The sequence below is a fragment of the Copadichromis virginalis genome, linkage group LG20 (assembly GCF_057382275.1).
Source record: "Copadichromis virginalis isolate Kocher_CV1m ecotype Utaka linkage group LG20, C_Virginalis_male_GT1.1, whole genome shotgun sequence".
NCBI classification, from domain to species: domain Eukaryota; kingdom Metazoa; phylum Chordata; class Actinopteri; order Cichliformes; family Cichlidae; genus Copadichromis; species Copadichromis virginalis.
This window is the reverse complement of record NC_140637.1, coordinates 17,648-40,291: the sequence shown is the minus strand read 5'-3', so window position 1 is coordinate 40,291 and position 22,644 is coordinate 17,648. Positions and strand designations below refer to the sequence as shown.

Sequence of the window (22,644 nt, the reverse complement as noted above, 5' to 3'; positions counted from 1 at the left end):
GTGTGAAACAGTCGCTTGGCGAGCGATCGGGTGGTTTAGCGAGTGTCAGCCTCTTAAGTTTAAGACAAGCCCGGCTGCTTTTTAAGCGACGCGGCGCTAGCTACCCAGCTAGCGTCAGTACACAGGAACTACTTCCGGTAGTTATACAAAATAAAAGCGTCCCCCATTATAATCCGCTATAATGCTCTTATTGTGAAGGGCAAGCGGGACGCCATACTTCCGCTGCAAAATGTATTCTAAACGCTTTTAGGTTGTTTTTTTAACTCACTTTATGTGTCTTCCACAATGTTATTTCCCTTTCCTACAGTGTCTGTTACAAATGCTCAGGCAGGACCAATTAAGTAAATTATGGGATTAGTTATCTCGCGACTTCTTGGACAGCCAATAGCGATCGTCCTTACGTAGGCGTTGACAAAACTGGGCGCGATTGGGAACTGCTTTCTACAAATCGTCAGAGGACAGGATGCCTTCGCTGACTCTTAGGGGAGTGACAGTGAATTTCCCCTTTTCTCCGTATGAATCTCAGAAGGCATACATGAACAAAGTAATCGAATGTCTTCAGGAGGTAAGAATCGACTGTCATGTGTATGTCTGTTGATGGAAATGGGGGCAATACCGAGTAGTCATGGCTGCTGGGCTTTGGAGTTGACACATTTCTTGCAAGTATCAGCTCGTCTCACAGCTGCTATCCAGGCTAGATGACTTCTTTTGGTAACATCTGATACACGAGCTCCCTCATGATGCTTCCAGGTGGGGAAATAATAAAAATAGAGCCGATTTTCCAGCTTATTCCCTTCCCGATCGTGCGATTTAACAACCAACAACACATTAAGTGCGAGCCATTGCTGATGCTTTCGCTCCTTCAGCCCTTTGTTTGGCCTGCTAAAATGGCACTTCGGCAGTCACACCCCCTCCCGTGACATCACGCTCCAAAGCCCCATGAAGCCACCATGCTTACCATTTGCCGAAAGACAAGCCGTCTGACGTCTGCTTGTCCAAAATGTAGCTTCACATAATATAATGATAATAATGGGGAAAAAAACATATGACAAAAGAGGCTTCATGTCATTGACCTGTCCTTAGAATTTCTTTACAGTTTCTATGTAATACAATAAATAGCACTCTGCTGACTTGTCTTGGGTTTACCCTGGCTCTTGACAGCTGACAAACAGCTCAAATACCCCCGATGTTTAATCAAGAACTGATTTAAAAATCTGCCTTTTCATGTGTATGAATGATTACAATGTTTTTCAATCATAAAATATTTGCTCTGGCAGTGAAAGCTTACTGAACCTGAACCATCCTTATGTTAGGCTCCCGAGACAGTTTTGCACTAAACATGTGGTTGTGTACTCTCTCTGATAGTTTTTTTCTACTTCTCACCACACTACACATCTGGCCAAAGGTCTGATCAGTTTATGCAATTGCAAGGTGTATATCCACATATCAGCCACAAGTCACAAGAATTTCTACTTCTACAGTGCTGGTCAGAGTTTGATCAAACTTGTACACAATTGTCACCTAATGGATCTTGACACACGCTGTGCTGTTTTATTTATTTATTTATTTTTCACCTTACCTTTTAACTGATCTGTGCAGATATCTGCCCTTTTATGAACCTGATCTGCTAGATATTTCTTTCTGCTAAAAGGGAGATCTTTCTCCACAATGCCAAATCTTTGCTCATAAAAGCGTAGTCTAATACCTGGAAGTCTCTAATATTTTAATGTTGTTACCATCACAATTTGTGTTTTTGGGTTTTCTCCGTTTGTTTTTTATTTTATTTTATTTGATGTATATCTTTACCTGTCTGGTTATTTCAGAAAGTCAATGGGGTTCTGGAGAGCCCAACAGGCACAGGTAAGACTTTGTGCCTGCTGTGTGCCACCCTGGCCTGGAGGGAGAACTTCAAGGACACCATGTCTACCTGTATGATGGCAGAGAGGCTGGGCCAGGAGATGTTTCCAAACACACCTATGTCTTCCTGGGGGACAGCTGACGGTGACAAACCATGTATGTTTGTATCATCTGCAAATCAAGAGTCATTTGTAATTTTACTTGTCAAAGAAGAATAACAGATACATATACAAAAACGCAAAGGATATAAGCTACGAAGACATGCTGTGTGCTTACATCGCTATGCAATAGAAAATGAGCTAGCACTGATTTCTTTATATTTTGATAAATGGTAAATTGACTGCTTCTTCTATAGTGCTTTTCTACTCTTTTTGAGCACTCAAACCACTTTATATTTTGTTAGGAAAATAGGATTTAACGATTCACTCAAACATGTAATGTTTCCAAACATACATGGAAATATTCTACATATTTCAAGACAGCATTTGTACTACTCTAACAAGGTTGTAAGTCAATATTTGGTAGGATGTCCTTCTTCCATTCCCTGTCAAGATGGGTTGTCATCCCCATGTTTCAGCTATGCATTCAAATCGTACAAAGAATGGTTGAGATGTAGGAGGCTGCTCAGCTTGGTGTTCAGGGGCTCCATGAGGTGGTAGCACAGCTAATAGCTGTGGCAGGTGCTCAGTCTCTCGCTTTGGGAAAACAGCTGTTGTAGAAATGTCAATCTGGACAGAAGGCTGATATAGAAGTTTAGAATATACATCATGTTGCAACTTTTGCATATTTATTGCTCAGCTGTTTAATCTGTTCAAACTGTATTGTCTGTGTTCTTTTGGATCATTGCATAAATTCTCAAATTTCTTCAAAGACAGATTTGCGCATATACACTGTTAGTAAATGAGGCCCAATATCCCAGAAGTTTGACTTGATGGTATACTATGTTAAAAAGTGTTCAGTTAATTTTTTTCAGCAACGTATAAAGCCCTAATTGTCTTTTCTTATTGTTGTCAAGCCTACTACACTGATGTCCCCAAGATCATATATGCAACGAGGACACATTCTCAGCTTACACAGGTTATTAATGAGTTAAAGAACACTTCATACAGGTAAGCATTTCTAACTTTTTGATCATGCATGATTGTCTGAATGACAGCTATTCACAATATAAAACAACATTTCTAATAGGTTTTGTGATCATGGTGTAATGAGGACACCAAACCCCTACTGTTAGTATATACTAGGGAGATACAAATTTTAATTACCAGGTTTACAGTATACATTTTAGTATAGCTGAATTTGATCCTGGAATGGTACAATAGCTACCGTTTTTATTTTGTTTTGTTGTGTAATGAGTTCAGTTTCACAAAAAAACACTCAGGCCTGATAACTGAAACCTAATAACAGAATGTATCTGACAAAGTTTAACAGGCTAAAAGATCTCAAAAAGCAACACACAAGTCCCAATTAACCAAATACTACTGGTGCTTTAAAGGGTTATTACATAAGCTATAATCATTTTGAAGTCTTACTGAGTGCAGCACCTTTTGTCTGTTCTGGTTTTTTTGGCTATTTGTGGTAAACCAGTTCTCCCATGTCTCTTTCGATTCAGCCCAAAGGTGTGTGTGATGGGCTCAAGAGAGCAGTTGTGTATTAACCAGGACGTCATGTGTCAGAAGAGCAACCACGTCAAAGTAAGTTATAAAGGCAATATTAGAGATATAAATATAATGGGATGTTTTAACTGCTATGTCTAATGAATTGTTTTAAACACAAAACAGTGAATTTCTTCAAGCTCACTGCTGAAAAAAAGGAGGAAAATCTACTTAAAGTTTGACTACATTCACAAAGAACAAAAATCAGTTGTGCCAACTGTATTCTATTGGACTTCCACTCGAAACAGTAACTTCATCCTTGTTCTGGTCAGCCGCCAACAGTAGCATTATAAAATCAGTTCTCCACCTGCTGCAGGTTCTGGTTGGTGTGGTGCCTTCAGTGTGCATTAGATCTCAGGAACACAAGCACTACTATCGCCCGCTCTAGTTCAAGACGGTGGAGCTTTATTATATCTGAGAGCAAGATGAATTCCTCATTTTTGTGGAAGCAGCTCAATGAAACCAACGGCCACCACACCAGCCCCTTTACATGAATTCCAAATCCTGCTCCTCACATACAAGGTCTTAAATAATCAGGCCCCATCTTATCTTAATGACCTTGTAGTACCATATCACCCTATTAGAGCACTTCGCTCTCGCTCTGCAGGCCTACTTGTTGTTCCTACAGTATTTAAAAGTAGAATGGGAGGCAGAGCCTTCAGTTTTCAGGCCCCTCTTCTGTGGAACCAGCTTCCAGTTTGGATTCAGGAGACGGAGACTATGATCATGCTTAAAACCTTCCTCTTTTCTAAAGCGTATAGTGAGGGCTGGATCAAGTGACCCTGAATCCTCCCTTAGTTATGCTGCAATAGGTGTCTACTGCTTCTACATTTTAAATATTTACAACATTACATCATGACAATTTTCTAATTTTGGTGGGCTCAGGCCATTTGCTAGTAGTTGTCTTTCTACTGCGTGCCAATAGTGCCTCTACCAACTTGTTATACTTGTTCAGTGTCAAACAGGGAAACCTATCCAGGGTAAATTTTCTCAGAGTTTAAAGTAGGCTACTCCTCCACATTCAAACGAGCCAGTTGAGGTGGTTTGGGCATCTTACAAGACCTCACCAGCATGTCAAAAAATAGTTATTACATCTGCAACAAGAGTGTCTCAACCGTGTTTTTCACGTAACAGTCACATGAAGATTCACCTTCCAAGGCCTCCCCCCGCAGGCCCTCTCAGTCCCAAAGGTCAGAGACGGGTCTCCTCTTCTCCAGTGATTTATGGTGCCTGGGTGTGCCAGTCTACATATAACTTGCAATACCTAACTGTGTGTGGAATAAAGCATAAAAGACATATGTGACGCTATCCTTTCTAATGTCTGTATGTGTACTATTAAAAATGAGCCAATGAGCTAGCTGGTGGAAAAAAAATGATAAGTAACGGGTTATGGGTAGATAGTTAGTGATTTTTGTCTTATTGTGGAATCAATTTTTTTGTTTTTCAGGTTCATATGTGCAGAGGAAAAGTTTCCACCAGGTCATGTGTCTACTACAAAAAACTTGAAGGTAATGGTCTAACAGAGTGACTATATCCGTGTAGCATAATAGTCTAGAAAAGCATGTAATTTACCTTTTTTGTTTGTGTTGTACAGACTACATATATCATTCAAATATTATATTATTCAACACTAATAACTTTCTATGTATCGTACAACCTTGGCCTCACGTACTACTGTGAGGAAGTTTGAAGTCCAGGAATGTCCAAAATGTGGATATTAATGAAATGTCTACTGCCTGCTTTTAGTGGCTGTAAAAATTTGAATGAAAATTGTTATGTTGAGAATGTGGTCCATGCATTTGTTACTTCGAGGATAGCAAATTATAATAACTTGTTATGACGCCGTTCTATAACTTATATAAAAATCCCCCATTTGATAGAAAACAGGAAACTTGACACGTGTCATTTTTATACATCTCTCTGTAAATTTTTATCTGCACATATGAATTTGGTTTCTTGTGTATAAAGGACTACTTGTGTTTATATCTGTCTTGCTATAAGAGCTGTGTAACCATCCCAAATTTCTAATTTCTGGGAATATAAAGGTTTAATCTATTCTATTCTATTCCATCAGTGATTTATAGCAATTTATCTTATAAATACTCAATCTTAAGCTTGATCTTCTTTTTTTCTTCTAGAAAAGAGCACTGATAGAGACTTTGTTAGTTCTATCCTTGATGTGGAGGATTTGGTCCAATTTGGCAACAAGCAGAGGTGTGTAATTGATGTGTTCTTTTTTTTTGTAAATTTCTGTTTCACTAATAAGTCTCTGTTCTGCACTTTCTTACTTTGGTAAGAAATAATCAGCATTGGCAGGTGGGTATGTCTCTGTGTGACACCAAAGTATTGTCTTAATAGTAGCTAATGAATCAAATAGTATTTTATTAATCAGTCACTTGATTAGTAGTATCCTCTTTACTTCAGTATAAGATGCTATTTAGCGCTGTCCAGCAAAACCCTTTAAAACTGTAGCCAGTGTGAAACCCCTGTAGGTAATCTATAGATGGGTCACAACTTAAAGTTAAGCTGAACTCTTGATTGGAACAGTGAGGTGACCCAATAAATATGTTACAAAATAGAGGCATTTCATTATAGTGGGTGGAGTGGGTTAAGTGACTTGCAAAATGAATGGGGCTTAACAGATATTTGGTGTTAACCGTTTAGGAATTGCAGCCATTTTTAATGCATCGTCCTCTATTTTTAGCAGTTTAAAAGTAGTTGGATAACTGACTGATAGACAGTTTCATGGCCAGGTAAGGACTGGTCTTTCATCATTTCATGACAAATTAAGCAGAAAAAAGATCTAGAGTTGATCAAAGTGTTGAATTTGTATTTTGTATCAGTTCACTAAAACTTTCAATACAAGGACCAAAGTCATATCAATACAATTGAAGGAGAAACATCATAATGCTGAAAAAACCCAAAGAAATCCATCAGAGGTCGAAAACAAAAATAAATAAGAGTGGTCAAATCAACAATCTAAAAGTACCTGGGTGTACCATAGCCGAAATAATAAAATGGCCACTGACACCTTATATAGGCTACTGATATCAGGACATACGGTGTCCTCACAGTTTATAGAGATCTTCACCCAAACTCCAGCACCCCAACCAATAGAAAGAGGCAAGGTGATTAGTGAGTTCAGGATGAAACCCTCAGCATCCATGAAGACACTAGCAAGATGGGCCACCCGAGATGAGCTGCTTGGGTGACTCAAATACATGATAAGGAATTGTCATGCACAATCCCTCTAGCACACGCACCATTGACATGGCAACTAGCAAAGGCTGGCTTAAAGGACAGCACAGAGGCTCTGATTGTGGCACCACAACAATAGGCCCTAAGCACCACTTCAATAAAGCCAGGAGTCAACCATAGCGCACAGGACCGAAACTGCAGAGTGTGCAATGGCTCCCCGGAGACTATCCAACACACAGTAGCAGGATGTAAGATGTTATATAGGCCTGGCTACACTTAGACCCAGCTATCAGGATGGGTCTGTTTTTGTTTGAAGTTCATGTATTTGATTTCGGATTTGCACATTTTTCCACAGAGTCTGTCCTTACTACCTCTCTCGTTCACTGAAACAAGAAGCAGATGTCATTTTTATGCCATACAACTACCTGCTAGATCCAAAGGTGAGCTCAGTCATCCATCCTCATTACATCTCAGGATGATATATGTGACCATAATTGAGCATTGAAAGAGACTTTAGTGTTATGATTGGCACTGTCATTTCCAATTTCCATGAATCCTAATATTCAACTGCCACTCTCTCGCTCTCTCCGTCTTTCCATTCCACAGAGCCGTAAGGCACTCAGTATCGACCTGAATGGAGCTGTGGTTATCTTTGACGAGGCTCACAATGTGGTATGGTTATATCTTTCCTTTGTTAAATGTATTCACTAAGTAAACTAAATTAAAGCTTCGAAGACCAGAAGTGACCCACTACTAAGGCTTTCAAATTCATTTTAACTTGTATGCCACATAGAGCCTAAATAAAGACCGCTGGGCTGCTCAAACCCTAAGCACATATTAAAACAAATGCTTCCAGATTTTCCTTTTGTTTTAGTGTAGAGAAATACAAGTACATGCACAAATTCACATTAATGAACTATCCTTTTGCAAGCCAGATATTGAACAGCATAGCTTCACAAAAAAATGCATTTTTTAATAAATCCCATGTCATTACTGTGCATTACAAGTGATTGATTACAGTAGATCTACAATTTCACAAAATGCTCAGTGTACAGTATTTAAACATGAACAAATATTTTCTTTTATTAATTAAAGAACCTAAAAAACATAAATTCAAACTCCTGTATGAAATGTACTCTTGGGCATACTAAAGTACTAATGTCATCATCATGCCATAATAGTTGAAGTGAAATGTATTAAAATTTCCAGTTACTTAAGCTTTACAAACAATTTGTAATAAATAAAACACAATGTGGTGCGATCACTATTATTTATAGGCTGATACATATTCCATTTTCAAACATGAAGAGAACGTTTGCAGACCTTTCAATTTGGGGTAGCAATGTTTATATTATATTATATTAGATAAAACTTTATTAATCCCTCCGGGAAATTTTACTTCTTTTATTTGCAGGAAAAGACATGTGAAGAATCAACATCATTTGATCTCACTCCCTACGATGTAGCCTCAGCCATTAATGCTGTGGACAGGCTGCTTGTGGAGCAGTCTAAAGAAATCAGCCACAGAGACTCTGTGAATGTAGACTTTCATGGAGAAACCTCCGCTTCTGGTAAGAAAACCTACTTGTCTCAATTTCTCAGGTTATATACATGTTTCTAAAAGAGTTTTCCATGGAATATAGTATAGTTATGTATAAATTTCATGGCATTTTGGGCTACTTGTATACTTGTATAAGTTTGGATTTACTTCTACCTTCTAAGTCTTCACTAACTTTATTAGCCTTAGTTTAGCCTTGGCCTTATTAAATTATTAATAGTAATAATTTTTTGTTGTTTTGTAAAGCAAGTAAAGGATTGTCAGCTGCACGTCTTTTAATATTTTCTTTTTTTGTTTTAGGTTTCAAATTAGGTTTGTCCACCATTGCAAAAATCAAACGTAAGTATTTATTAAAGTATTGCGGAGTCAGTCGTCCTGTTGGTTTGTGACAAGAGTTAATTTTCAAAACTTATTTTCTGCTTTAACAGAGATACTACTGGATCTGGAAGCTGCCATTGATGCCTATGATCCAAGTGATCAAGGCATTACCAAACCTGGAATGTAGGTGACAGCATGGTAGAACAAATAAAGTGTGGTCATAGAATGTCTCTGTAGTTAGTACCTTAACCGTAGTGCGGGTTCTCACTTAAAGCTGCTGAGAGAATGATTCTGAATCTTAACTGTTATAATAAACCTAATAAGCACTGCATGTCTCTATGTTGTGTCTTAGCTTCATCTATGAGGTGTTCGAAAAAGCTAATCTGACCTTCAGCAGCAAGACAGCAGTCTATGAAGCTCTGGAGCACATCATTGGATACCTGGCACAACGTAAGGCATCATATTTTGGCTTAGACACATTATCACATCATTTATCATTTGTAACATTGGCTGGTTTTATTATACCGATCAGTGCAACTAATTAACAAATGACCTGTTTGATGCATGTTTCTCCTCAGAGCCAGGAATATTTCTCAATACTAGTGGACTCCAGAAGCTTTCTGATATCATACAGGTACACTTTGTATGGCTATTAAAGAATTTGGTCAATATTAAACTTTTTTTGGGGGGGGGGGATTTTTGTCTTTTTGAGTGAAAATTAATATGCATTGGTCCCATATTATTTGTGTGGCCTAACAGATTTGATTGAGGACAGTCAATAAAATTATAGAATTCATTACTCTTCGTTGTATAAAGAGTAGTTATTTAATCACCTTGTGGCATGTTTGAAGGTTCTCCTTTGTTTTGTTATTTCAGCTGGTATTTTGTGGTGAACCGTCAGAAAAGGAGAAACTACACCAGATGGAAACCAACACGGCTCATTTCAAGGTGTGTTCATTAAGTCAATGGAATTTTTTTTTTTTTTTTTTTTTTTGGGGGGGGGGATACAATTCGTGTTCATATTGGAACCAGCTAAAAGTAGCATATCTTTGCCACAACTATCACCATTGTTCCGGTATATTAAATTTAAAAAGAAATCTTGGAAATTAAATAACTAATTATGAGCTTCTGTCATTTGTTCGGCTCAGGTTCATATCCATCGGGACACCAGCATTCACTCAAAAAAACATAGTGTTGATATGTGGGCTTCAGGTTCATCAAAAAAGCAAGGTAACGGTGCACAACCTGATGCATTGTTGTGTTACATGGATCCACATTGACAGAATGAATTTTATTAATACCATTTATATATTTCCGCTAGAGTGTGAACCCTGTTAAAAGTTATAGTTTCAATCGTTATTAGTGTATGAAAGATTCGTACTACAGGTAAATGTGATGTGTTTCTCTGGAAATTGCAGGAAATATTCTGAGTTACTGGTGCTTCTCTCCGGCCTTCAGTATGCAAGATCTGGTGAATCAAGGCATTCGCTGCATCATTCTGACAAGTGGTACCCTATCGCCCCTGTCTTCTTTCACATCTGAGATGAGAATGTAAGTTAGCTGTCACTCTGACTGCCCTGCTGCACAATTACATTTTTCCCACACCAGCTTGAGTAGCAACTACTTTAAAATAAAAAAAAATAAAAAAAAACAATCACCTTTATACCTGTTTAGTCTGAACATTGAACAGAAGAATTAAACCCTTTCTACAGTGAACTGCTGTTTGATGTAGAAACTGTTCACTATCTCATAATTTAAATCTTCTGTTCATTATTTGATTTTTCTAGCAATTGAACGATGCTCAACATAAAAGTTAATGATTCATTTTATAGCCAGGAGAACTTGTTTGACATGGTCTATGAATAAATCAGAATGATTCTGACAATACACAGATCTATGTAATCCTCTAACAATTTGTTAGCATCCAAAGGCATTGTCATCTCTGCTATATACAGTGTAGTATATAGCGAGACAAGACGATGAGGCTCCAATTCCATGCAGTGCAAATGACTAACAATAAATATAAGAAGAGTAAGAAACAAATACACACTTTATGACTAAAGTAAAAGGATCAATAACAATTTAAATTTACAAGTTACAGTTGAAAGAGTTAAATTGACCTTGATGGTCAAAGGAGCTTGCAAAGGAAAGCGTCTGGACTTCTTTAAGTTGCTTGAAGACGTTTCACCTCTCATCCGAGAAGCTTCTTCAGTTCTAAGGTCAAATGGTGGAGAGTCCCAGATATAAACCTAGTGGGAGTTTCTCCCCACAGAGGGACAAAAGGACCCCCTGATGATCCTCTAGTCGCCTGAGCCAAGGTGGGAAACTGGGTGTGGGTCCCAATCAGCCAGAGTTTCGGGTGTGTTCATTGTGAAACCTGGCCCCACCTTATCATGCGAATTCCTGAGGTCAGATGGCCCAGGATGTGAGTGGGCGTTAAGGCGTCTGGGAAGGATCTCAAAACTGGATTATAGATGGCAGAGAGTTGGTGTCGTAAACCCCGCCTCTGTTCAAAGATGGTCGCTCACAGTGGACATAGATGGCTTCTTTCACTCCTCTTTCAAACCATCTGTCCTCTCTGTCCAAAATGTAAACATTGGCATCCTCGAAAGAGAATGCCAATTGACCTTGATGTTATTTAAAGTGACGAGTGTAGCAGCTTGTAAATATGGGCAGGATTCTTGAGAGTGGAGTTAGTCAGTATGACACATGCCGATGAATTTGCGGCATTTTATCTTTACATTTTCAAAAAATTCTGTCTAATACATCTAACATATATGGTTTTCTGTAAGTGTAATGCTTTTTGAAAATGTTGTAACCTCCAATTTTTCTGTCCTTCACTGAATAGAAATTCATCATGAAGTATCATATGAAGTAGCATTACTAGTAAACTTTTGTTTGCTGCATGGACAGCGGGGTAAACCTAAAACTTGATCACAGTGAGTTTCTGCTCCTCCTCTTACAGAGAATTCCCAGTATGTCTGGAGAACAGCCATGTGATTGAGCGCGACCAGATCTTTGTGGGCGTCATTGCACAAGGCCCAGATGGAGTGCCCTTAAGTTCAGCGTTTGATCGAAGGTCAGTATTCTTTTTTTAGCATATGATTACTTTCTAACAGGTCACTTTGGAAATTTGCAGTTGTTTGAAATGAAATATGTTTTGCCATATGCCTAAATACAAATTAAGGTGCATGGCAAAACTTATAATTTGCTCATTTATTTGCTAGTTTTTCTGACTTCTGGAGTCAATTATCGTTGTGTAACGATATTTTTTTCTCATGTTTTGATTTATTATAAAGTCAAGTTAAATCCTTTTATGTGTATGTAAGACTTTAGTTAATTTTTATATAATACTAATTCAAGAAAACAGTCTTTTCTATGCACTTTGTATTGCAAGATAAGTATTAGAAAGAACACCCCACCAATCATACTGTTTTATATTCTGCACTCCAGATGGATTGAGTGCGTTAAAATATTTTTCATGTTAATTGTGAGGACTGCCTTAACGCGTTTAAGCCTGTTAACGCCAGATTAACGTGTGAACGCTGACAGAACTAATATATACCTACATTGGTTCTGACTGTGAAGTTTTTACTTGATTGCTAAACTCAAACTTTAAATTTCTGTCACAGGTTTGTTCCTGAAAACATGGCATCTTTAGGCAACACTGTTGGTAAGATCACAATATACAGTATTGAAATTGTTTGGTTTTGCTGTTTCTAAGGAGATTTTTTTTTCTTACTGACATCAGCAACACTGTTAACTTAATGCTCTGATCTTCATGGTTATTTCATATTGCTTATTATCTTTTTCATTAAGTGATGACGTACCTGAACCCAGTTTCCGGGCCCAAACTACTCTGCATTTATTGAGGCTGTTGTGTTTTTAACACATTTTAAGGCTTTTATCTTGTTCTATTCAATCTGAACAAGCCCATTTTAAAAAAAAAAAAGTTAGCGTCCATCCTTCGGCTGTATGTTGTAATGTTTTTTTTTAGAAATCTCTCGATCAGAACATGGCGTACTATGTTTAGGTGGAAACTAGCAAGCTAACTCTCTGCTAACTTTTAACTCTGTTAAATTTCATAAATTCTATTTTCACAGATGCCTGGATTTTAAACTTAATTGTTACCTTGGTTTTGATTGTGATACAGTTTTGTAACCTGTGTTCTTTTCTCAGCCAACCTGAGTCGTCTGGTTCCTCATGGACTCTTAGTATTTTTCCCTTCCTTTCCTTCAATGGAAAAAACATTGGAATTCTGGAGGGTAAGTGTAATTCAGCAGAATCACCTGTGGAAAACCATAAGGGTTTGGGTTTTTTTTCTTTTTTTTTTTTAGCTTTTCTAGTCACTTTTATGTTTTGTGTTCTCTTTCTCCATGAATTATATTTTGTATTGTCTAGCAAATTAGAAATACATTTAATGGAAATTTAATATACAGACAACTCTGCTATTGTTTCCAGTGGATGATGGGCCATGCAGACGAGCTTTTGCAACAGTCGTATACGGATCGAATGGCCCGGAGCAATGGGCCAGACACCCTTCTCAAAGTCCACAAAACTTCTCAAAGTTTTGTGGACTTCTAACTATACCCTTACGTTCACGTGGTCTGTCCAGCATTCTCCCTGGTAACCCTGTCCCGGGTAGTAGGAACTGTTCCTTTGACGTTCTATTACCAGGGGCCTTTTAAATCGCTCTTTGTGTGGCCCCTCAACCAGGACCAGTTTGCCATGGGTGACCCTACCACGGGGCAAATAGCCCCCTCACAATTTAGCCTCTGGGATACCTGGGACATACAAACCCCTCCACAACGATAAGCTGGTGGGGCGGGGAGCCATCAGGGTGCGTAAGGGTACAGTGTGCATATTTTAAAAAATAGTAAAGATATCAAAATATAAATGTAATAATTAAAAGTAAAAAGCCTTTTAACCAGTATGAACTCATTTCTTTCTTTCTTTCTTTTTAAGTGAGGTACTCCACAGTCAATTTAATCATTTATAACAATCTAAGATGTTACTGTATAAAGTAATTTCCTGCGTGTGTATATGTGTTATCACCAGGCTACTGGACATGCAAACCGCATTGAGAAGTTAAAGCCCATGTTTGTTGAACCTACAGAGAAGGGCACCTTTAATGAAGTTAGTATTTATTTATATTTTAGGTGTCTTATCACTCGGCTGTGAACCCCTCTTTAAACATTTCACATCTGAAGAAATATCCTAAGCTTTTTATAGTTATAAAAATCTAAAGATTTGAAAGAAATTGAGCTTCTTTCTGTCTATTCCTAGGTCATTGATGGTTATTACACCAAAGTCAATGATCCCCGATCCAAAGGAGGAGCCTTCTTTGGTGTGTGTCGAGGGAAGGTGAGGAGGCTGTCCATGGACTCTGCAAAAGTCCTACAATGTTTTCTGTTGTCATGTTTCAGCTCCAACTTTTGCTGTATAGTGTGGGTATACAGTTGTGATCAGAAGTTTACATACAATCATCATGATCATGAATGTTCGTACAAATCATCCATCTGTACCATACTTGATAGTTGGTGCAGTGTTGTTAGGTGTTAAGCCCTCACTTTTACTCGTCCAAACACACCTTGTAATTGTGGACAACAACTCGATCATTGTTTTTCTCGGTCCAAAAAACTGTTCTCCAGAAATCATTTGGCTTATCTATGTGGACACCTGCAAATGTTGTAGTTGTTGATATCCTAGAGTCCCCCCCTTCAGAGCATGGTAAAGTAGTGAGTCATTTGAATATCTTGTATTTAATTGAAGTTGTTTGAACTAATGATCTTGGAATTGCAGTTCAGAATGGTTCCAAGAGACCTTCCCAATTTACATAAACTGAGTTCCTTGGACTTTCATGTTGTTCTGAATATTTGTCCTTTTTATGCTTGCAAAGAGAAACTTCCAGCTGTAATAAATCACAATCACTGATGAGTTTAATGGCCTTGACCTCATCAATTTGAAAGACAAAGACCTTATGAAAGATTTAAGTGGATGTCTGTTGATATTTGAGTTTATTATATGCCTTTGACCCTGTGCGATTAATATAAAATCTCAATTAATTTAAAGTAGTGCATCCAATAATGTTCAAGTCATAATAGATGAATGCTGTAAAACCATTTCAACCTGGAAAAAGAGCAGTTGAAAGAAATCATTAGAAGCCCAAAATAATCATGACATTCATACCCATGATGAGTGTTCATAAACTTCTGATCACAATTGTATATGATATTCAAAGGACATGTCATATCTTTGGTACCCTTGTCCTCTTGTGTCAACATCAGGCAATTTTTTTTCTTTTGTTTACAAGTGTATTACCATACAATGTTTTGGGAATGACTGTTCATTTTTGTGACATGAATATCTCTCTTTGTTAACCGTTTTATGCTGTTTTTCCATTTTGCAACCTACCTCTTTTTCTATGATGGCTGTGACTAATTGGATAAACATTTAAGAAAACGTAGATATGGAGTTAGGATTCTCTTTCATTTTAATGTAGGGTTACACAAAAACTTTCTCTCAAAGCTGCTATGTAATTATATCTTCTTGTCTTAGGCGAGCGAGGGTCTGGATTTTGCAGACATGTTTGGTCGGGGTGTCATCATTACTGGCCTTCCTTTCCCTCCAAAAAAAGACCCTCGCGTTGTCCTGAAAATGCAATTTTTGGATGAGATGAATCAAAAGAATTCTGTAGGGCAAAAGGTGAAAGAAAATCAACAAAATTAACTATTGAGGTACACTAAAGGATTGCTTGGTCGTATAACGGTAGTTGGATTTCTGTGTGTGTGTGTGTGTGTGTGTGTGTGTGTGTGTGTGTGTGTGTGTGTGTATGTGTGTGAACAGTACTTATCAGGGCAAGACTGGTACAGACAGCAGGCTTTCAGAGCTGTGAATCAGGCCATTGGTAGAGTGATTCGTCACAAGGAAGACTATGGAGCGATCTTCTTGTGTGATCAGAGGTCAGATATAGACCACGTTTACTTAATTAAGTAACATCATACAAGAGGGAACATTCTCCACTATACCAGACAGTGTCTCCGAAGCTTCACATTTAAAAAATTCTCAATTAAGTGCTTAGTTCACCTTATTAATTGAAAATGTAAAAAAGTATTCTTAAACTAAAATGAAAAGTTTCCCAACAGATTTAAAAATGCTGATACCCGGGCCATGCTTCCATCATGGGTGAGGTCTTATGTGCGCCTCTATGACACCTTTGGCAATGTCGTCCGTGATGTCTCTCAGTTCTTCAGGACTGCACAAAAAATGGTGGGTAGTCGCACCTGCACAGTTCATACAATGCTGCAAATTCTTTCATTATTCAGTTTTGTTAAGGAACCAGCTAATAGTACTGTTGGTAATCCGGATTTGTGGGTAGGTTTTTTAAGCTCTGAAAAGATAGGAAACTTGAGTTGTGATTTAAAACAAAAAAAATCCAGAGTAGTTAAAAATGTGAATATTTACCTTGAGTATTTTCATTAATGTCTATGGCACTATTTATCTCGCCAAAATATACTTTTAATGAACTTTGATTTCTAGTTTTTTCTGCCAGTTTTTTTATAATAAAGTTAGAGTTATGGGTTTTTGTAACACCGTGCCAACCTTTGTTGTCGGATTCTTTTAATAATAAATATCGGCTAACATATCATATCATTGCATGTGCAGTAAAATGTGTAGACGCTTTTATGAAAGTTGTTTGCAGGTCAGTTGGTCAGCTTCTACTGACAGTGTGTGCATTAAACATTTAAGAGGCCTGTGGTTGGGAAGAAGGCTCCAGCACACAACCACGAGACTGAGTGTTCACGAGACACTCAGTCCTCCAGTTCCACTTCTCGCCGCTACTTGCAAACTTCTCACACCCAGAAGGCCAAGGTGTTGGACACATACCTTCCCAGCTTGAAGAGGAGGAGACTCAGTTAGTACAATGGATGTGGTTTGATGTTTTGCTATGTTTCGTTTTAGCATATTAAAGATCAAGGTGTGCTTTTGCTATACCAGATATATTTCACTAGAATGTCTTTACAATTCATTGAGTTTAAATGGAGAAAAACTACATTAGAAACAATGAGTTCAATAATAAATGGTATAAATTGAAGTGACTAAAAGCCAGTTAAACCGAAACCTACAGAAATGCAAATATTAGTTTTAAAATGTACAGCTGCCCCAATGTGAGTCCTTGATTATTTTTTTGTGATCAGATGAGAAGAATGGAGCCAATGACATGGCCAATTTCCTTAATCAGTATGAGGTGCTGCACAATAACAGGAGACCACTCAACTTGCTGGATGCTTTGGAGCAAGCCAGCAATACCATTGAAGAGGACATGCGAGAGCAAAAGGTAGATCATTTTCTGACATTGTCACAGTGTAAGAAGTACTAATTCACATCATGAGTAACAGACAAAGTGTGTGAGTAATTGTGTGTGTGTGTGTCTGTGTGTATGTGTGAGGGGGGATTACTATAGATTTTGAAGAGGATGAAAATTGGAAAGGCAGTTGGTACAAATGACATACCTGTGGAGGTATGGAGATGTATAGGAGGGAGAGCAGTGAAAATTTAACCAGATTGTTTAACATAGTCTTGGAAAGTGAGAGTATCGCTCAGAGAAGAAGGATATTGGTACAGTTATTTAGGATGTGCAGAACTATAGTAACTACAGCAGGATAAAGTAGATGAGATATACCAGCAGCTAAGGAAGATATATATTCTTGGTGCATATATACCAATCTGTTTCAGGTATGCTAAGGCACGAAAACTAGATTTGTTTTTTGCATTGAGTGTTAACAGAGAAGTATGCCAGTATGGTATAACGTTATAACCATTTTCCTAATATTGTGTTGGTTGTCCTTACTTTCCGAAACAGTCCAAAAGACCTCTGAAGGTCGTCTGGGTTATCTGGCACCAATATGTTTGCAGCCAGAGTTGTGTTCCTCAAAACATTTTTGAACGTATTTTACATTATCTTGCTTAGCCATCATGGAATACTATTTCCATGAAAGGGTGTGCATGATCTGCAACAATGTTTATGCAAAATTTACATCTCAAAGTAACATCCAAGTAATGATCATCTTCTACTGTGGCTCCATTGAAAGTGTGCTCACATGCTGCATCTGTTTATGGTTCTCTAGCTGCACCATGCCACACAAAAAGGCATTTGAGAGGGTCATTAATATGACCCAAAAAAATAATTCAATTCTAATTACCTATTATTGGCAGTGGACAGGGCTTAGCATGATCACCCTGACTGGTCTGAAGCTATGTAGCCCCATACTTATATGTGATCCACTCTGTATTCTGACAGATTTCTATCAGAATCAACCAAGACTTTTTTAGCAGTTTTAGCCACAGTCGCTTTTTTTGATTAGTACACATAGGCCAGTTTTTACTCATTAGTGAGCCTTGGCCACCCATGACCCTGTCGCTGGTTCACACACTTTCTTTCTTGAACCACTTTTGATAGATACTGACCATTGCAAACTGGAAATTAATATAAACCAAGACAGGTACCATGATGAAGAGAGAATCAATCTTCTTCACTTCAGCTGTTAGGGTTCATAATGTTAAGCCTAATCTGGTATATAGAGAAGGTCAGAAGTATTCGCATTGTGTCTTTTTGGACCTCACATGGTAGCATGCCAAGAAAGGAAATATGGTACTGCAGAAATAAGTCAGAGTAAGAGCCAGATACATGAGTAGGTGTGCAGTAGGAATGACAGATGGGGATCTGATCTGGGCCACTTTTGTTTGCAGTACTAATGGTTGACAGATGAGGTCAGGCAGTAGTCTCCATGGACTGTGATGTTCTCAGACAACATTGTGAATTGTAGTGAGAGATGTAAGCACGTGGAAGACAGTCTTGAGAGCTGGAAGTATACTTAGTTTTTGATTGATTTCTGTACTTGTAAAATAGTGGTAAAAAAGTTTATGCTGCTCAGATTTTGTTTCTTCTAATGTCATTGAAGAAGCTGGGTGTCCCTGAGGATTTGTCTCAAGAACGTAAACCCAGCAGGGCTAAGACATTCCTGGCGGACATGAAGAAGTCCCTGAGTGAGGTCTGCTGTCACCGCATCATACGGGCGCTGCACACCTACAAAAAGACTGATGACCTGAATCACCTGCTGACTGAAACCGCATTTTTAGGCAAAGACACTAATACTCAGAATCTCCTACATGGTAAATCTTCTGCTGTCATAAATTAATAGCTGCAAAAATACCTCACTTGGTTAACACTGAGACTTTAAGAATGACAATATACTCACTGGAGGCATGAGAGTACGCTCTCTCACCTACATCTATGAAGTATACCTGCTTTGCACAGGTCTGAACTCGGAACACGTTTTCTAGATTTACGAGTAGTTCATATTACTCTCTAGGTAAAATGTGTCTAACCAATTCACTTATTTACAAATCCATTAAAGTCATTATCTTTTTTTCAACTCTTTCGAATTGAATGAAATATTTTAAATTATTATTTTTTTAATATTAATTTGTTTATTTAAAATCTCACGCCAGCAAAATAGTTGAAATATGTGCAGAATGCATTGACTTATTGAAACAAGCAGGGATTTTGATTTTCAACTTGGTCATGCACAGTACAAAATTGTAAAAGTTGTGTTTTGTCCAAATGGTAAAGATGAAATGAGCTTTAATTCAAGATAGAGAGAGAACTCTTTATTGTAATTGCACATTCATACCTATCACAATAGTAAAACAAAATAGAAAAATTTCCCACGTCGGCACTACAAACCAGGATAATTGTTAACATGGATTGTTTTTAATAACTGGGTAAAAATCTCTTGCAGTCAGTGATTTCCTAAATTGTCCCATCAACATCACCATATTTAATTTCAGCCTTCATACATGTTGACCATGGCTTGCCCACCTCAACTTGGATGAACTGGCATGTTTGGATACAGTGCAGATCATAGTTGGTCAATATGAATTTCCAGTCTTTTCTTAAATTGATTTCTCTACCATAATATGTATACGTAATGAAACTATGTACTGTGGATAGGATCATTGCGTTCTTTGTAGTTTGCCCAGTTTTTCACAATAGCTTAGGAACCCCTCAACCAATGTTACTTTTAAAAAACTGAATATATCTGTATTCATTATCAGACATTTACACAATACTAATAACAATGTCAAAGTCATAATTTCGCACCAATATAACAGTGTGTTAGTGGAATATTGCTAAAACAGTTTGTAGTTGATTGCTATTGCTGCCTTGTGTCACAGGCCTCTACCACTTTGTTCGCCCACACCACAAAAAGAGGTTTGATGAAAATTGCCAGAAGATGGCAAGGCAGGGCTGTGGATACAAACCTGATCACACTCTGTCCAAGGATAGGAAGAATACAGTAATGCTGCAGAACGGTAAGAAACATTATCTGATATTTACTTAGTGCTCTTGTGCGAACAGATCAAGTTAAATTTTAGTTAAATGCCTGCTGTGGATGTCATATTATAGTTTGTGGTGTATCTACTCACAGACAAGTCCAAGTAGTTTGGAGATGACATTTGGGTGGAAGATGTCAGACTGGCGTATCACCTCTTCCAGGATGTCTCCTATTCCAGCAGAGAAGATGACTTGTCATTTGAGGACAACTTTACAAAAATGTTTTCAACGTTCAATAAAATAAACCAGCCATTCAGTGACTCCCGTACCTCAGCTTGGCTTCAGAGTTGTGTTCTTATGAACGTATGTATGTATATGTGGACAGTGATTGTGGAGAAGTGTTCTGGCAAATTGGAAAGACAATTAAAATTACAAAAAGCCAAACAGACAAAAGCTGTCTTGGAATCAACATTCAAAACATGATCACTACTGTATAAAAAAAAAGGTCCATAAATTACAAATGAATATGTTGCTTAACTGTAAACTGTAATCTCAGGTAACAAGGCAATTCAAGTGGCTTTTATTTTAATTTCAACCATGTATAGTGTTACAGTACAGAGTGAAGTGAGACAGCGTTCCTCTGAGACCCTGGTGCTACATACGACATATAACGGACAAACACAGGACTACTAACATCAGTCATAGTAAATGTTCTGTAAGAAAGATTGCCAACTCTAACTACATAAACCTGTAGTGGACATTTCAGTTAAGTAATTATATAATCTACACATTAAGGCCACTATTCAGCATCAACATGGACTGTCAACTTACAACATGAAGCATGTAGAGGTGAGCACTATTGCTGTTTTTCTAGCAATTTATATAGATCCAGCCAAGTGCTGCCTTTTGGTGGTTGCATTGTGCATAAGCAGCATGACCCTATAGAAAACAAGACGAAAGGAAAGCTTTGTACAATGTCATCACTCTGAGATGGACATCAAAAGTTTCCACGAGGACTCTGTGCCTCCCTGGACTATTTCAACCACAAAAACAAGAAGGGCTGGAGATGTGTCAAACCTCAACATATTAACCAAAGGAAGAGCAGGGAAAGAAGAACTAAGTAAAATCACAGGGGGACCCTGAGAGCTTCAAAAGACCAATCCCTGGCGCTCTGATCAAGATTCCTGTGGATGCAACTCATCAGGGAATGGCAACGAGGAAGAGGAGAGGGGAGGCCTGTGGGAGTAGCATAGTGAGAACAACCACACATCTGCCAACTGAGTCAGCACTGCAGGATTGATCAGAATGACACAGAATGGCCCTGTCACAAGCCTATTTAGATATGCTTGAAAACAGACTTTGGGGGGACATGTGATACCACTGACTACTCCCCAGCTTTTTCCAACTTGGATGTTGTATGTGGAGTTTGTTGCTTTTTTCTCCTCTATCTCTCTCCACGTTTATATACATTATTTTAATCGTGTGTGTTTTGGTCTGCCTCTGTAATGTGAGTGTCAGCCCAGTGATGCTCCAATTCAAAGTGACATTGCTTTGGCAATGACTCCATCTAATGGTTAAATTTCTGAACTGCAGGCTCAGTAAGTAAGTAAGTAAGTAAGTAAGTAAACTTAATTTATTAAGCGCTTTTCACAGACAGACATTCACAAAGCGCTGTACACAAATATTAAAATAAACAATAAAATCAATAGACATTATATACAATGTAAAAGATCAAATGTAATTAGTGTAAAAAATATAAAATGTAGATCAACAAAAGGCTTGTTTGAACAGAAGAGTTTTTAACTGTTTTTTAAAAGAATCCACAGAGTCAAGCAAACGTAGTGGTAGTGGTAAACTGTTCCACAGCCTTGGTGCAACAGACTGAAAGGCTCTGTCCCCTTTTGTCTTCAGTCGTGTACGGGGAACAACTAAGAGACTCTGAGTCTGTGAGCGGAGATGACAAGCAGCAGTGTATTTTAAAAGAAGCTTGGATAAGTAATCTGGAGCCGTTTAGTGCTCTGTATGTTTAAACAAGAATTTTAAAGCGAATTCTAAACTCTATTGGGAGCCAATGTAAAGAATATAAGATGGGAGTGATGTGAACACGCTTGGTAGAGCGAGTTAGTAGTCTGGCTGCTGCGTTTTGTATTGTCTGGAGGCGAGAGAGAGATGATTTATCCAAGCTAGTAAACAGGGAATTACAGTAATCTAAGCGTGATGACACAAATGCATGAATGAGTTTCAGTCACAAAAACGCAATATTTTGACCATTACTGAGCTTACACTTGAGAATACTATTTGACCTTTGTGACCTTTTGTACTCCTATTGATATATGTTATATTGTACAAATAGTTCATTAAACACACATTTTCTCAATTTGATGACAAAACAAACAAACTGGGAAATAATTATTGGCTTTATTTGTCACACCGTGACTGTGGCTGTGGTCTGTGGCAAATTTTCATCTTCACCACTGTACGTGGAGTCTAGCAGTTATCTTTGTGAAAAACAAAGGATCTTGCGGTGCTTGCGGGCAAAATTGGTGCTTGAGGGCACTTCTGAACTCCTTTCAGGCTCTTTTACTCGGTCTTGTCTCACTAGGGTGGGCTGTTATGCAGTGAAAGCAGGTGGGAAGATGTGAGGGACACTTCTTCAAAGAATTTGTTTTCAAAAAAATATTTATCACTTTACACAATATTTATCACTAAGCAAATGTCTA

The 22,644-nt window shown here is 38.0% G+C and overlaps 1 protein-coding gene across 1 annotated transcript; it reads left to right on the top strand.

Moving 5' to 3' along the window:
- Positions 1-201: 201 nt before the first annotated feature.
- On the top strand, positions 202-20,257 carry LOC146683860 (regulator of telomere elongation helicase 1-like). The gene is made up of 29 exons (XM_085443207.1): positions 202-565; positions 1,824-2,013; positions 2,873-2,966; positions 3,470-3,551; positions 4,960-5,020; positions 5,651-5,726; positions 7,066-7,150; positions 7,317-7,382; positions 8,125-8,281; positions 8,569-8,607; positions 8,697-8,769; positions 8,939-9,036; positions 9,165-9,220; positions 9,463-9,534; positions 9,735-9,816; positions 10,005-10,137; positions 11,552-11,665; positions 12,219-12,259; positions 12,766-12,851; positions 13,645-13,722; positions 13,873-13,950; positions 15,145-15,291; positions 15,433-15,548; positions 15,732-15,855; positions 16,336-16,501; positions 16,785-16,924; positions 18,549-18,759; positions 19,825-19,962; positions 20,079-20,257. The coding sequence occupies exons 1-29, from the start codon at positions 464-466 to the stop codon at positions 20,090-20,092; spliced, it is 2,919 nt and encodes a 972-aa protein (XP_085299333.1). The 5' UTR covers positions 202-463; the 3' UTR covers positions 20,093-20,257.
- Positions 20,258-22,644: the final 2,387 nt, after the last annotated feature.